The 14,706-nt window shown below is 40.7% G+C and overlaps 1 protein-coding gene across 1 annotated transcript in view; it reads left to right on the top strand.

Moving 5' to 3' along the window:
- The window catches only part of PIK3C2A (phosphatidylinositol-4-phosphate 3-kinase catalytic subunit type 2 alpha), a 112,013-nt gene that overhangs the window by 91,426 nt on the left and 5,881 nt on the right, over window positions 1–14,706 (top strand). The window contains exons 27-32 of the mRNA XM_054970575.1: window positions 4,446–4,653; window positions 9,661–9,785; window positions 11,654–11,771; window positions 11,864–11,945; window positions 12,885–12,994; window positions 13,489–13,614. Of these exons, the coding sequence (XP_054826550.1) occupies window positions 4,446–4,653; window positions 9,661–9,785; window positions 11,654–11,771; window positions 11,864–11,945; window positions 12,885–12,994; window positions 13,489–13,614 (769 nt within the window). The remainder of the gene's footprint in view (window positions 1–4,445; window positions 4,654–9,660; window positions 9,786–11,653; window positions 11,772–11,863; window positions 11,946–12,884; window positions 12,995–13,488; window positions 13,615–14,706) is intronic.

Genomic DNA, 14,706 nt, shown 5'->3' with positions numbered 1-14,706 from the left:
TTTTTTTTGTGGATGCAGAGAAGGCTTTTGACAATTTAAATTGGAGTTTTATGTTCGCCACAATGGAGAAGTTACAGAGTTCATCCAAGCGGTAAGAACTATATATAAAGACCAGTGTGCAGCAATCGTAGTAAATGATGAATTAACTAAGAGACTGGAAATACGGAAGGGTACAAGGCAAGGTTGCCCATTGTCTCCACTGTTGTTTGTCTTGATATTGGAAATTTTACTGATGCAGATACGAGAAGACGACGCCATAAGAGGTTTGAAGATTAAGGGATTTACATACAAAGTCAGAGCTTTTGCGGATGATGTGATGGTTATTGTAGAGGATCCAATCCAAAATATGCCAAGATTGTTGGATAAGATAAAAGAATTTGGTGATTTGGCTGGATTTTATGTTAACAAAAGAAAATCTAAGATATTACGTAAGAATATGGTGAAACAAAGACAAGAAGAATTAACGGAAATTATCAACTGTGAGGTAACACAAAGTAAAATATTTAGGAATAGAGCTTACTGCTAAAAATATTGACTTATTCAAGAACAATTATGAAAAGCTGTGGCAACAAATTGATAGAGACTTAATCAAATGGAACAAGTTGAATTTGTCGTGGCTAGGAAGAATAGCAGTAATTAAAATGAATGTACTTCCATGAATTATGTTTTTACTGCAAACAATACCAATAATAAGAGACAACAAGCAATTTGACAAGTGGCAAAGGAAAATATCGGACCTTGTATGGGCAGGGAAGAAGGCTCGAGTGAAGATGAAAGTCTTATGTGATGCCAAAGAAAGAGGGGGATTACAATTACCAAATATAAGACTATACCATGAAGCAGTATGTTTGGTGTGGCTTAAAGAATGGATGTTGTTAGAGAATCTTAAACTCTTAACTCTCGAAGGATATAAAAAATTTTTTGGTTGGCATGCGTACTTATGGTACGATAAAATTAAAGCGGACTCTATGTTTCTGCATCATTATATTAGGTGAAGTCTCTTCACGGTCTGGCAAAAATATAAAAAATATTTGGATGAAGGTATCCCGACGTGGGTGGTGCCAATGGAAGCCATTGACCCGAGGATAATTTATAATAGGGAACAATGTGTGTCATATAAAGAGGTGTTGAAAATGGAGCAGAATATGATTAAGCTTAAAACAGAAGATGAAGTATCTTATTACGGATGGTTCCAATATAGGCAGATTAAAGATTTATATGATTCGGATCGTATAAAATCGGAATTTAAATGGAAAAATTTGGAATTGGAAGACTGTATACTACAAGAAGGCAAGAAAAAGATTTCTAATGTTTATAGGATCTTGTTAAAATGGTATACAGAAGACGAAACTGTTAAAGTCCAGATGGTGAAGTGGGCTATAAACTGCAATAGAGACATAACAATGGAGGCATGGGAATACTTATGGAAAAATACATTGAAGATATTGACTTGTACTAATATTAAAGAAAATGTTTACAAGATGATATGTAGATGGTACTTAACGCCGAAGAAAATAGCATATGGGAATAACAAAATGTCAGGTAAGTGCTGGAAATGTAAAAACCATGAAGGATCATTATATCGTATGTGGTGGACCTGTGAGGTAGCAAAGCAGTTCTGGGGAGATATTATAGAAGCTATGACTGCAATTTTACAAATTCAAATAAATAAGAACCCAGAACTGCTGTTGTTGAATTTGAATATGGAGGGGATTCCCAGGCAATATAGAACATTACTATTTTACATGACAACAGCGGCAAGAATTTTATACGCCCAGAAATGGAAGACAAAAGAAGTACCATCTATTGAAAATTGGATACAAAAATTGCTGTACATGGCAGAAATGAACAAAATGACAAGAAAGCTGAGAGAACAGAGTCCAGAGGGATTCTTTAATGATTGGGGGAAACTAAAACAGTATTTGGAAAAGAAGTGGGACGTAAAGGGAGAAATGTGGGTGCTAGATAACTATTAATTTGGCAGAAGGGAAGAGAGAGCAATCTTTACAAGAGGAGCAGAGATAAGTTAGAAACATGTTGTAATTGTTAATTTGATATTAGGTTTTTTTATAGTTTAACATATAATATCTATTTTAGTAGTATATTAGAATGAATAAGAAAAGAAAAAGAGATATAAGCAGTAGATTTAGACAGTAGGTTGGAAAACTGTTGGAAGTCTGAGATAAAGGGGGAGGGGAAAGGGTGGGGGAATATGGAAATGAGGGTATTAATCAAAAAATTTGTAATATTAAATTTTACTCACCCAATAAAAATCTTTAAAAAAATAATAATAAAAAATATATAATTAATAATATTTTTTAAACATCAGTTACTATAAAAGTTCTTCCGATATAAAAATGGAAAGAATATAACTATTGTGCTTAAATGTTTATTATCAATATCTGTGCTGACATTCCTTCTTCCTTTTTGTGTTTATGTAAAGCCTTTGAACAATGAAGTTCTTTAGATTGTGGTCCTTAAATTTTTGTACCAAAACAGTAAATAACTGATAAAATACATGTATACCAAAATAATAAAATACATTTTATAAGATTAAAATACTACATAATATTATAACGTTTAATAATATCAATTTAAAATCCAGCTAATAATATACTGTAGATTTAACAACAAAAGTTTATCAATGGGGTATCAATTAATTACAAATATTAAATAGCAAGTATCACATATAAAATACCAAGTGGACTCAGAGTGCTACCATTAATCTAATCTGTTTTTTGGACCTTTTCTCACTCGTCATTTTCTTCATCACTAGGCTTACCAGGTTCTTGCCGATGGCAGGTAATCTCCCAGCAGTTATGGCCAGTGGTTGACAGGAGAAAGCAGGCCACTTAGAGATTGCCTGTCATCAGCAGGAACCTGACTAGTGAATAGCTAGCAGCCGTGAAAACTAACTAGATGTAAAGTAAAGATACAAATAAAGCAATATTGTTGAACTTAAATATTTAGGCGATTTGTCTTATTTTGAATATATATTCAATCAAGATGTTATTAAAGCAACATAACACCATAAATCATAATTTGAGGCAAACCTGGTAAGTCTGATGTACTCTTAAAAAAAATCTCAGCGTTTAAAGTGCAAGTGCTCATAGATTCAAGTATACCACAATAAATATCACATTTTCATACAATGAGTAAATCTGTTACAAAAGGTGCCAGTAACCTCTTAGAATCTTCAAAGAGTATGCAACACAGTTTAATATTAGTAATGCAAAATAATTCATAACAATGATTCCATGTGGATTGTCATAGTCATCAAGTGGCGTCTCATCAGGGTTCATGTTTATAAACAAATAGGTCCAAGATAGTGCTGTGAGTTCCTAGCAGGGCTCATTTCAAGGGGGAACGCACAGGAATGCAGTTCCGGCAGTTCCCCAAAGAGGTCACATGTCAGGTGGCCCTGCCCACTTGACTGTCTGCCATTTTGGGCCTGTTTCAGCCTGTATTGGGGCCGAAACAGCCCGGATTGGGCCTCTGATGGGTGGTGGATCACTCTCCCACTCAGCAGTGGCCCGATCCTGACCTTTTTGGCCATTTTCAGCCCCCTTTTGCATTTTGGGCCCAATTTCTGCCCTGAATGGCCAGGATTGGGTCCAAAACAGCCAGGATAGGTGATGTCAGGGGGTGTGGCATATGCAAATCAGTTATGCTAATGACACACTTCTGGTGATGTCAAGGGGCGTGGCATATGCTGATGAGTTTAATGAGCTATGATAATGAGTTCCTCCAGTTCTTTTTCTACGAAATGACCCCTGGTTTCTAGGATGAGACCTGTAACTACACAACAGGCGAGCCAGAGTTCTTCTTCCCATTTCAGAGCAACCTTCTTCAGGGTAGTTACAAGCACTGTAAATGACACATTTACAGTCATATTCAAGGCCCCCTCATAATGTAAAATATTCCTATAATTACATTGTTCTTAACTTCAACCCAAAGCATTATTGTTCTCAGACTCGCATCAGGTAGGGGTGTGGCTGCCCGTGGATATTTTTGCTTTTAATATGTACTGCCCTACTCAATACAAGGTATTCAAACCTTCTTAAAGGGACAGGTTCCCTAGTGACAAGCCCTATTAACATAATCAAGTTATAAAAAATATGAAAAGTCAATGTTCGCATTCAACCCTGTTGGCATCAATGTCTTTAGTTTGAAAATCCAAAGAGATTCTTTCTGTAATACTAGTATTAAAGTTATGCATGACCTCACTTCCTGACAATTTGTAGTTTGCTCCTCCTCTTGTGGCAGCCATTTTGTGGTTGCACCCACCACTCCATATCATATTCCAAAGATGTTTCTAGGATCAAAGAAGTTGGGGACCCATGTAGTAGAGTAATTGCTTGAAATTCTGTTTTGAAAACATAACAAAATATTATGCATGCTTTGTAACATGGAACAGAATGTAATTAATATTTCCTTTGTTTCAGACTGATTGAATCAAGTTTGGGAAGTGTTGCCACAAAGTTTAATTTCTTCATTCACAACCTTGCTCAGCTCCGCTTTTCAGGCCTACCTTCCAATGATGAGCCCATACTCTCTTTCTCTCCTAAAACATACTCACTTAAACAAGATGGCCGTATCAAGGAAGTATCTGTATTTACATACCACAAGAGATACAGCCCAGATAAATATTATGTAAGTGTATTATGTTTTGATTTCTAAGCATATTTTCTGCATCTATCTTGTTTTCTCTCATTCACTTCTAACCAGAATGTTTTCACCTTTCCCCCATCCATACTGTGTCAGTTTTAAATTCTGTTATTTTTCATTTTGGTGTCAATGTAACTGTCAAGCCCCGAGTCAGATAACTGTTGCTTACTTCTATAATACCTTGCTGTTAGAATCAAATGTTACCATATTTTGTCATCTGTTTACTGTTCTTGTAGTCCACCTTGAGTCCTAGTGAGAAGGGTGGACTATAGATTATGATGACAGAGAGGCAATGAAATCTATCTAGCGAGGTAATAACTACTATGTAGGAATGAAGACTCTTGGAAAAAGAGCTAGGTAATCTCCCTTGCCTTACTTGCCGAAAAGAGCTTCTTGATTTGAAAATAGGCTATTACAACTCCACACTCAAAAGGAAATGTGCACATACAGCACATTACCTTTAAGCCAGTCACCACATATAATGTATCTGATATTAGAGGCTAGCAGTATTACTTATTTCTTTTGTATGAAGGTCTCAGTAGAGGAAACATCTTGGCCACATATAAGCCACTGACGTACTTCAAGGAACCAGAAAAAACTGTTCTTGAAACATGACATGAGGACTCCTATCTCTTGATGGCTTCCAGGAGATGGGTGTGGGGCACTGTTTTACTCTTCAGTACAGGGTCTCCTGGAAGTCCCTCATTCACAAGTAGGGTTGCCAGGTCTGGGTTGGGAAATTCCTAGAGATTTGGGGGATGGAGCCCCCAATGGGGTTTGGGGAGGAGAGAGGCATCAGTGGGGTATAATGCCATAGAGTGCACCCTCCAAAGCAACCATTTTCTCCAGGAGTACTGATATCTATCAACTGGAGATCATTTGTAATTCTGGGAAATCTCCAGCCACTACCTGGAGGCTAGCAACCCTGTTCTCAAGGATTCAATATCCTACAGTCCAGGACTTTTAAAAATGTTTCAATCCTGTGAAGCAGCCTTCCAGGAGGTACCATGGGACCTTCTAGTGAGGTTATAAAACAGCTTGAAGGCTATAGATGTGTAGGCTTGGGAATACGTGTTTCAATTAGCTGTTTTGATTATATTATTAGAGGGATTTACTGTTACCCATCTTAAGTCCTGTCTGTGTTAGGAGAAAAGTGGGATATGTAAATACCACAAATAAATAAATGTTGCGTTTACCTGAAGGACAAGGATAAAAATTTGCTACTTAATATTTACTGTAGTGTTGAGAGGATGAAGAAGTAACAAGGATGTCTATACACAATATGGGATTGCAGATGTGGGATGCTGAAGTGGAACAACACTGAGTTAGAGGCTCATAAGAAAATTTCAAGACTGTTGCTCCTACATGTGCACTTTTGTATCTCCCCTTTAGATTAGGAAGCCATAGACAATTCTTGTATATTTCTGTGTGTAGAGGGGTCTGTTTCAACAGCCATGGCTCTCAGGTTATGACCTTGTGATGCTGTAACGCCTGTAAAGAAAATGTTTCTAGGTTTATATATTGTCATCTCTGTAGCTGCTTCCCTTGTTTGGTTTTCCTCTTCGGATGCATAACATACTGCCATCAGGGTGAACATGGGAAGCTGTCTCCATGTCTCCAAGCTAATTTCCAAGCAGTCTCCATATCTCCAAGCTCATCTCCTCACTAGGGGTGTGCAAGCCAAAAAATTTCGGCTAAAGCCGAAAGCCGAAAGAAGAATCTCTTTCGAATAAGCTGAAAGCCGAAACGGCCAGCCGTTTCGGCTTTCGGCTTTGTTTCGGCTTGCTTTCGGCTTTCGGCTTTTTCAATGGGAAAATGCCTCCGTCTTCCCGGACGTCTGGGGGAGGCATTTTCCCACCGAATCAGCCCAAAATTGGTGGGGACCTTCCTCTAACACTTCTCTAAACCCCCCCCCCCAAGTTTCAGACCGATTGGACTTTGGGGGGCCATGTTATGGCCCCTCAAAGCAGGTCCCCCTATCCTCCCATAAGAAAGCGAAGGAGCAGCATATTGTTAGCATGCTGCTGCTCATCTTCTTCATTATTTCCTATGGGGAAAAAATGAAGAAGCAGGCTTCCTTTGCCAGGGGTGGCATTTTGCATGCAAAATGCCCCCTTACCCTCAGGGGCCCTTCTCCCACCCTTCCTCCCACCCCCCACCAAGGCTCAGCCTTTTCCCACTTGGGGGGGCATTTCATGGCCTCCCCAAGTAGGTGCTCTAATCTCTACCACTGACAGCTGGGGGAGGCTTGTCTTGCCAGGGGTGGCATTTTGCATGCAAAATGGCCCCCAGCCCTCAGGGGCCCTTCTCCCACCCCTCCTCACACCCCCCACCAAGGCTCAGACTGCTCCCACTCGGGGGGGGCCATTTCATGACCTCCCCAAGTAGGTGCTCTAATCTCTACCACTGACAGCTGGGGGAGGCTTGTCTTGCCAGGGGTGGCATTTTGCATGCAAAATGCCCCCCAGCCCTCGGGCCCTTCTCTCACCCCTCCTCTCACCCCCCACCAAGGCTCAGCCTGCTCCCACTTGGGGGGGCCATTTCATGGCCTCCCCAAGTAGGTCCTCTCAGCCCCTAAAGTCCACCCCTTACAGCCCCACACAAACCCAATTCCCCCCCAGCTGCCACACACAGACCCAAATCCCCACATTAGCCCATCACAGACCCAAATCCACCCCCACCTGCCCCACACCCATAACCCCAGGAACAGGCTGGCAAAGGCCAGCCCTCTCCCTTTGTTCCCTATGCTGGGAACTTCTAAACTCTCTTTCCCTGGGCAATTCTGCACAGCCTAGGGGTGCCACAATGGTGGGCACACTTCTGAGTGCCAGCTGGTCCCTGTAAAAGAGCACCTGAACCACAGACACCCTCCCTCAAATTCCCCCACCACCTACAGAGATGGCTGGCCAGCCAGCCCCATCATTGTTCCCTATGATGGGAACCAACTGCACAACAAAACACGATTCCTGTCAAAAACACTTTATTTCTTGAACAGCTTTAGGTTACACAGCAGCGGGGCACACCAAAGGGCATGACAGCAGTATCTTACACAAAAATAACACAACTCGCTTAACATCAGAGAATCACAAAACACGATTCCTGTCAAAAACACTTTATTTCTTGAACAGCTTTAGGATACACAGCAGGGGGGGCGCACCAAAGGGCATGGCAGCAGTATCTTACACAAAAATAACACAACTCACTTAACATCAGAGAATCACCCCAAAATATTGCTGTCAAAAGCACTTTATTTCCTTAACTGTTTTAGGTTACACAGTAGGAAGGCACAACAGAGCATGAAAGCAGTGTACTACATAAAAATAACACAACTCACTTCACATCAGAGAATCACACAAACACAACTGCTGTCAAAAACGGTGAAGTGGGTTGTATTATTTTGTGTAGTACACTTCTATCATGCCCTAAAGCTGTTCAAGAAATAAAGTGTTTTTGACAGGAATCGTGTTTTGTGATTCTCTGATGTTAAGTGAGTTGTGTTAATTTTTCTGTGTGGGGGACTGCTGGTGTAATGTGTCATAATGCTTTGCCTACTTGTACTTTGAAAGGGAGAAAATAATTTTTAAAAAACTTTATTTTGTGTTGTTCGTGTTTTATTCTTTGTTGTGCAGTTGGTTCCCATCATAGGGAACAATGGGGCTGGCTGGCCAGCCATCTCTGTAGGTGATGGGGGAATTTGAGGGAGGGTGTCTGTGGTTCAGGTGCTCTTTCACAGGGACCAGCTGGCACTCAGAAGTGTGCCCACCATTGTGGCACCCCTGGGCTGTGCAGAATTGCCCAGGGAAAGAGAGTTTAGAAGTTCCCAGCATAGGGAACAAAGGGAGAGGGCTGGCCTTTGCCAGCCTGTTCCTGGGGTTATGGGTGTGGGGCAGGTGGGGGTGGATTTGGGTCTGTGAGGGGCTAATGTGGGGATTTGGGTCCGTGTGTGGCAGCTGGGGGGGGGAATTGGGTTTGTGTGGGGCTGTAAGGGGTGGACTTTAGGGGCTGAGAGGACCTACTTGGGGAGGCCATGAAATGGCCCCCCCAAGTGGGAGCAGTCTGAGCCTTGGTGGGGGGTGGGAGGAGGGGTGGGAGAAGGGCCCCTGAGGGCTGGGGGGCATTTTGCATGCAAAATGCCACCCCTGGCAAGACAAGCCTCCCCCAGCTGTCAGTGGTAGAGATGAGAGCAGAGCACCTACTTGGGGAGGCCATGAAATGCCCCCCCCAAGTGGGAGCAGTCTGAGCCTTGGTGGGGGGTGGGAGGAAGGGTGGGAGAAGGGCCCCTGAGGGTAAGGGGGCTTTTTGCATGCAAAATGCCACCCCTGGCAAAGGAAGCCTGCTTCTTCATTTTTTCCCCATAGGAAATAATGAAGAAGATGAGCAGCAGCATGCTAACAATATGCTGCTCCTTCGCTTTCTTATGGGAGGATAGGGGGACCTGCTTTGGGGGGCCATAACATGGCCCCCCGAAGTCCAATCGGTCTGAAACTTGGGGGGTTTTAGAGAGGGGTTAGAGGAAGGTCCCCACCAATTTTGGGCTGATTCGGTGGGAAAATGTCTCCCCCAGACGTCCGGGAAGCCAGAGGCATTTTCCTATTGGAAAGCCGAAAGAAGCCGAAACGTTTCGGCTTTTTTTCTTTCAGCTAAGCCGAAACGTTTCGGCTTTCTCTGAAACGTTTCGGCTAACCCGAAAGAAGACGAAACACTTTTGTTTCGGCTTTCTTTCGGCATTCAGAAAGCCGAAACGCACATCCCTACTCCTCACTACAGCTGTTCATCTTATTGATGCACTTAGATTTCTGGTCTTCCTTGTGATTGTTTAAGAAAGGTAGTAATTAAATAGTGTCAACTTCTGATATGAAAATCATGGTTCTTAAAGCCTAAAATCTAATCAGCTAACACTATTTTTTGCCTATCTTCTTGGCTTGATGGACAACTGATTTATCTTGTATGTATTCATTTGAAAAGTTACTGATTTGCTTTCTGATTTGGCAGATCTATGTTGTCAGAGTTTTAAGGGAGGGGCAAGTTGAACCCACATTCATCTTTCGGACATTTGATGAATTTCAGGAACTCCACAACAAGCTTGGCATCCTGTTTCCTCTTTGGAAATTACCTGGGTATGTTTCAAACAAATCTTAAGTTAAAATACTGCATTTACTGGTAGTAAATTGCTTCTCTACACAGACATAATGTTTTGCCTTCCTAAGATTTGCTCTACAATGAACCTGTGAGAATAAGTTTACATTAAAACATTTTGAAGTATGCTGTGGTCGCATCTTGCCCATAGGTAGGCCTACCCATAGCTAATCCTACCTCTAAATTAGCAGCAGTTTTCCAGGGTATCAGGCAGAGGTCTGTCTCAGCAGCTGGTGCTGAGTATGCCAACCAAAATATAAAACTGACCCATTCTAGAAACTTTTTTTCTCTGTTTATGCATCAATGAATTCCTTTCCAGGACAGATTCTGTAGGTGAGGGATAAGTCTTCAAAGAAAGATAGAGGTACTCCCATCACTACAGTACATGGGTTAGATAGATTCACATGTCTCAATATATCTTCAGTGTTAATTGACTGACTTCCTATATCTAAAAAATAAGTCAGTTATTTCCTGAAACAAACTCTGTATCTTCCAAGTCCATCTCCAATAAAATAAAAAGTATCTTTCTGTATTAACATCTGGTCACAGACTGATACCCAGTTTTTGGCATTGTTAGGCTTAGATATTCAATAATTCCAATGACCTTGTGTCATGACCCCTGCTGACCCAACCTCTGACCAGACCAAGGACTCCGACTCAGAGGGTTCTAGCCAAGAGTGGCCTGACCCAGAATGTTTGAGAGAAAGTCCTGAGGAGCCTGGACCAGGAGGGCCAGCAGGACCAGGAAGGGCTTGACACAGAAGAGACATCTACTGACTGCCCCAGCTCTACCAGAAGCCACTCTGCCAGAGCTGGCAAATTAGCCCACACTGCCAGCCCGAGACAGATGCAGGGCTTCTGCCAGACAGCAGACATAACCAGGGCCTTAGTCCCTCAGGACCCACCAACACTATATAGAAAAGGCAGCAGCAAAGGGCCCAGGCTGAGGCAGCACATAGGAAGAGAAGCGCTAAACTGGCTGCATGCAACCTCACTGTAAACCCAGAGCAGAGTACTGAGAACAGTGATTCCTTGCAGAGTCCTAGCTAGAGCACGATGCTGCCTCCTGAGCTCCAACACCTGCCCAGCAGATGCAGCTGAGCCAAATCACCTCCCAGCCTGTTTAGACTGAGGCTTGAGAAGGCTGCATTGCTGGATCAACTGGTCCACTAGGTGCAAGCCCCTGTGCTCCAAACAGAAATGAAACCTTGCTAAACAATGCAAAAGTAATTAAATATGATATTTAATGATGCAGAAACTACCCAGTAAGAACGTACATCAACAGATATAATACCGAGTTGTATAGTCTACAGTCCCTGACCCTTTTCCAAAGGTTTTCTCAGCTAATTTTTACAGCACAGCCCTATTACCTGAGAAAGAAGGCTCTCCTGAATAATTCAGTTGTGCATAGTTTGTGGAAAGTCAGGAAGAGGGAGCTTTCCTGACCTCTTCATGCAGGCTTCCCTTAAGATACACAGATAAATAGAAACTTTTTTTCCTCCTGAAAATGACTATAACAGCACCTTGTTCTTGAACATTAATTATTTGTGGTTCTGCAAGTGGCATTCGGAAGGAAGAGTAGTTTAAGGGATTCAATACAGTGTTTTAGTCTAGTTAAAGCACTATATTGCCATGTTATCATGCACTGAGTAGACTTTATATTGTAGAAGTATTGGAACCTGACAGTAATGTAATGTAGTTGGTAGTATCCCTGAAGCTCCTCTCTTGTGAGATCTCCCTTTGGGCTACAAAAATAAGAGTCCTGGATTATATTACTTTTATTCAATATTTGGATTTCAGTTAACAGTTAGTACTGCTTGTTGCTGAATCACTGGTATCTGTGTTGTAGCTTTCCTAACAAGATGGTTCTTGGAAGGACTCACATAAAGGATGTAGCTGCCAAGAGGAAAGTAGAGCTGAACAGCTACATACAGAGTTTAATGAATACATCGACCGATGTGTCAGAGGTGATTATATAAAGTATATTAATGACTTTGTTTCCAGACTTCATGCTTGATATAGTCAACTTAATATATTTTTTTTGTCTTTATCAATCCAGTGTGATCTTATTTATACTTTCTTCCACCCCTTACTCCGTGATGAAAAAGCTGAAGGAATTGATGGAATAGCTAGGTGTACTGGTAAGAATATTATTTTTGCACGAAAGATGATAAGCTCACTGTGTTGTGAATACTAGAAATGTTCTAAGGCGGTGGGGGATCCACACAAGAAAACAGAGAATGTATTGAACTTTTTAAAAAATACACTGTGTCCATGCTTCATTCACGCTACCATCTTCAGGCAAATTAAATTTCCTTGAACAACAGTATAGCTGGATTCTTATTACTTCCATGCATCACTTTACCTTTTTGGTGCTTATTTGTGAAGCACAACTCTTCTTTCTTTCTTCTGCAGCAAAATTCTATATTATCCATTTAATAAGAAATGTAAGATAACTTCTCACTATTAAAATAATTTTTGCTAATTGGATTAGGGTAACTCTTTTTTTTTTTTACAAATTAGTAAGTAAAACATCCTTTTCAGAATTGTATATGTGCTATGGTGGTATTTTAGACCTCACAAACAGGCTTCTTCACAATGGGGAAAAATTGTGCTCACTCTTTTTTTTTTCTGTTCCCATGAGTGCAGAGTACAATTGAAGACTTCCTGGTTCCTGAAATCTTCAGTCCAGATCCAATTCATCATGACATTCAATTGTAGGTGCCTGGACAAATGGGAGTTTGATTCTTCCCCACAAACTAGGATTTTAAACTGTCCTGTTTTGAATTCTGGTATATGGACAAAAAACAAATTTTAATTTGTCTACATAACCCACATTCAGATGTCTCAAGGAACTGGGTCAAAGACTTCCAGAACCAGGAAGTTTGAGTTCATATTCTGCTTACAAGGGGAGGGTGGAGAAACACAGTGTAAGGTGTGGCACTATGTAAATGCGTAGCAGGCAGGAAATTATAAACTAAATTTCCATTCCACCTCTGTGAAAGAAGATGATGACCTAAGCAGGCAAAGTTCCTACATTGGAATGTAGGGGAAAATATTTACATTTTACCTATTTTTAGATACATGTCCTTCAAGTCCCACCGCAGGAAAAGTAGGAGGAGAAGTCAAGTTGTCTATCTCATATAGAAATAGCACTCTGTTTATCATGGTGATGCACATTAAAGATCTGGTAAGTAAACAAAGGTATCAATTTGATTTTACACTGCCTTTGCCAAGCAGTTCAGAATCATATACATTGTTCTGCCATCCTCCTTCTGCTGTTTTTATCTTCGCAGCAACTCTTTGAGTTGGATTAGGCTGAAAGGTTGGTCCAACGTCACTCAGTGAGCATCATTCTCCCAAGTTGTCACCCAACACTCTAACCACTGCATCATATAATAATAATAACTGCGCTTATATACCGCTCAGCTAGACAGATTAGTGCCCCACATAGAGCGGTGAACAAAGTCAGTTATTATCCCCACGATACATCTGAGTAACGGGCTGAGAGGAGTGGCTTACCCAAAGCCACCTACTGAGCTCATGGCAATAGTGTGATTCAGACCAGCAGAGGAGTCCTGATTCACAGGCTAAACACTATATCCCTGAAAAATCAAATAAATGACTTTGGAAAAGTATAGGAATGTATATAAAATTGTGATTGTAGTACATTGTTGCTATCAGGTTACTGATGATGGCACAGACCCCAATCCATATGTGAAAACGTACCTGCTTCCAGACGTACATAAAACATCTAAACGGAAAACCAAAATATCACGGAAAACGAGGAATCCTACATTCAATGAAATGGTAAGTTAAACAGCATGTTCTGTAAGAATGTTCAATAGCCTATGAAATCCATTTTGCTTAGCAACTGTACATCACATTTTTAAAACTGGAATGTTAAAATTCATCCATGCAAATACTTGTGAGCATTTGTATACCTGCTTAGGATGTTGAAGAGGAGAACTTTTCAAAAACACATCATCCAAGCAGAGCATTAGTATCTGGACTTTTTTCTGAATATATGTGACCAATTCAGACTTAACATTTTCTATCCATTATATATCTTCACAAGAATATCCCCAAATTTCTGCCATGCCAGAATACTTTTAAGTATAACTAGACTTATTTTATGCCAAACCAAAGATTCAGAAAAACTGAGTTTTACAATTAAGTCATGGAATAAATAGAAACGGCAACTTGGTATGTTCATCTTCACCATATACACAAACTGTAAATACAGCAACAATAATAACAATACAGCCTGGGAAACTTAAAATGGTTCATCTGGCAACTAAACAAAAAAAGTATCAGGTAGATTTCTATCGGAAAGTATTCCACATCTGAGGAATACTAAACAACTGATAAAGCTAATCTCCAGTCACCACCCCACTTCAAATGGTGAGAACTCATAAAGCCAGTTTGGGATACAGCTCTTAATTGATGGGGAGATTGTATATGGGAGAGGATGATCCCTCAAGTATCAAGATTGGATCTGGAAACTGTTATTTATTATGCTGCTTCCCCAGGGAACCTGCCCAAGATAAATTACAAAATAAAAAAATCTTCTGAAATCTTTTCCATTGGCTTTGTATAGATTGATAAGCATATTCCAGTATTTTTTAAATTTTGTTAACATTGAATCTGTTCTTCTTAAGTAACTTTGGAGTGATGACGGAATGACAATTTTAAAAAAGAAATAGTTTCAATTAGGGATGTGCACAGAAAAAAAAATTCAGTTGAATCGGTTCAGAATCCGGGGGATACCGAATTTATTCTCCAGTTTGGTTCAGTAATACAAAGCAAATTTGGTACAATTTGGCCATTGTTTCCTATAGGAAACTCAATTTGGAAATTTCTGGTGGCCCAGGGGGGTGGTTTTTTTACTAAATTTCACCA

The sequence above is a fragment of the Eublepharis macularius genome, chromosome 2 (genome assembly GCF_028583425.1).
Source record: "Eublepharis macularius isolate TG4126 chromosome 2, MPM_Emac_v1.0, whole genome shotgun sequence".
Taxonomy (NCBI): Eukaryota; Metazoa; Chordata; class Lepidosauria; order Squamata; family Eublepharidae; genus Eublepharis; species Eublepharis macularius.
Note: the sequence above shows the minus strand (reverse complement) of the source record. Positions and strands in the feature narration are given on the sequence as shown.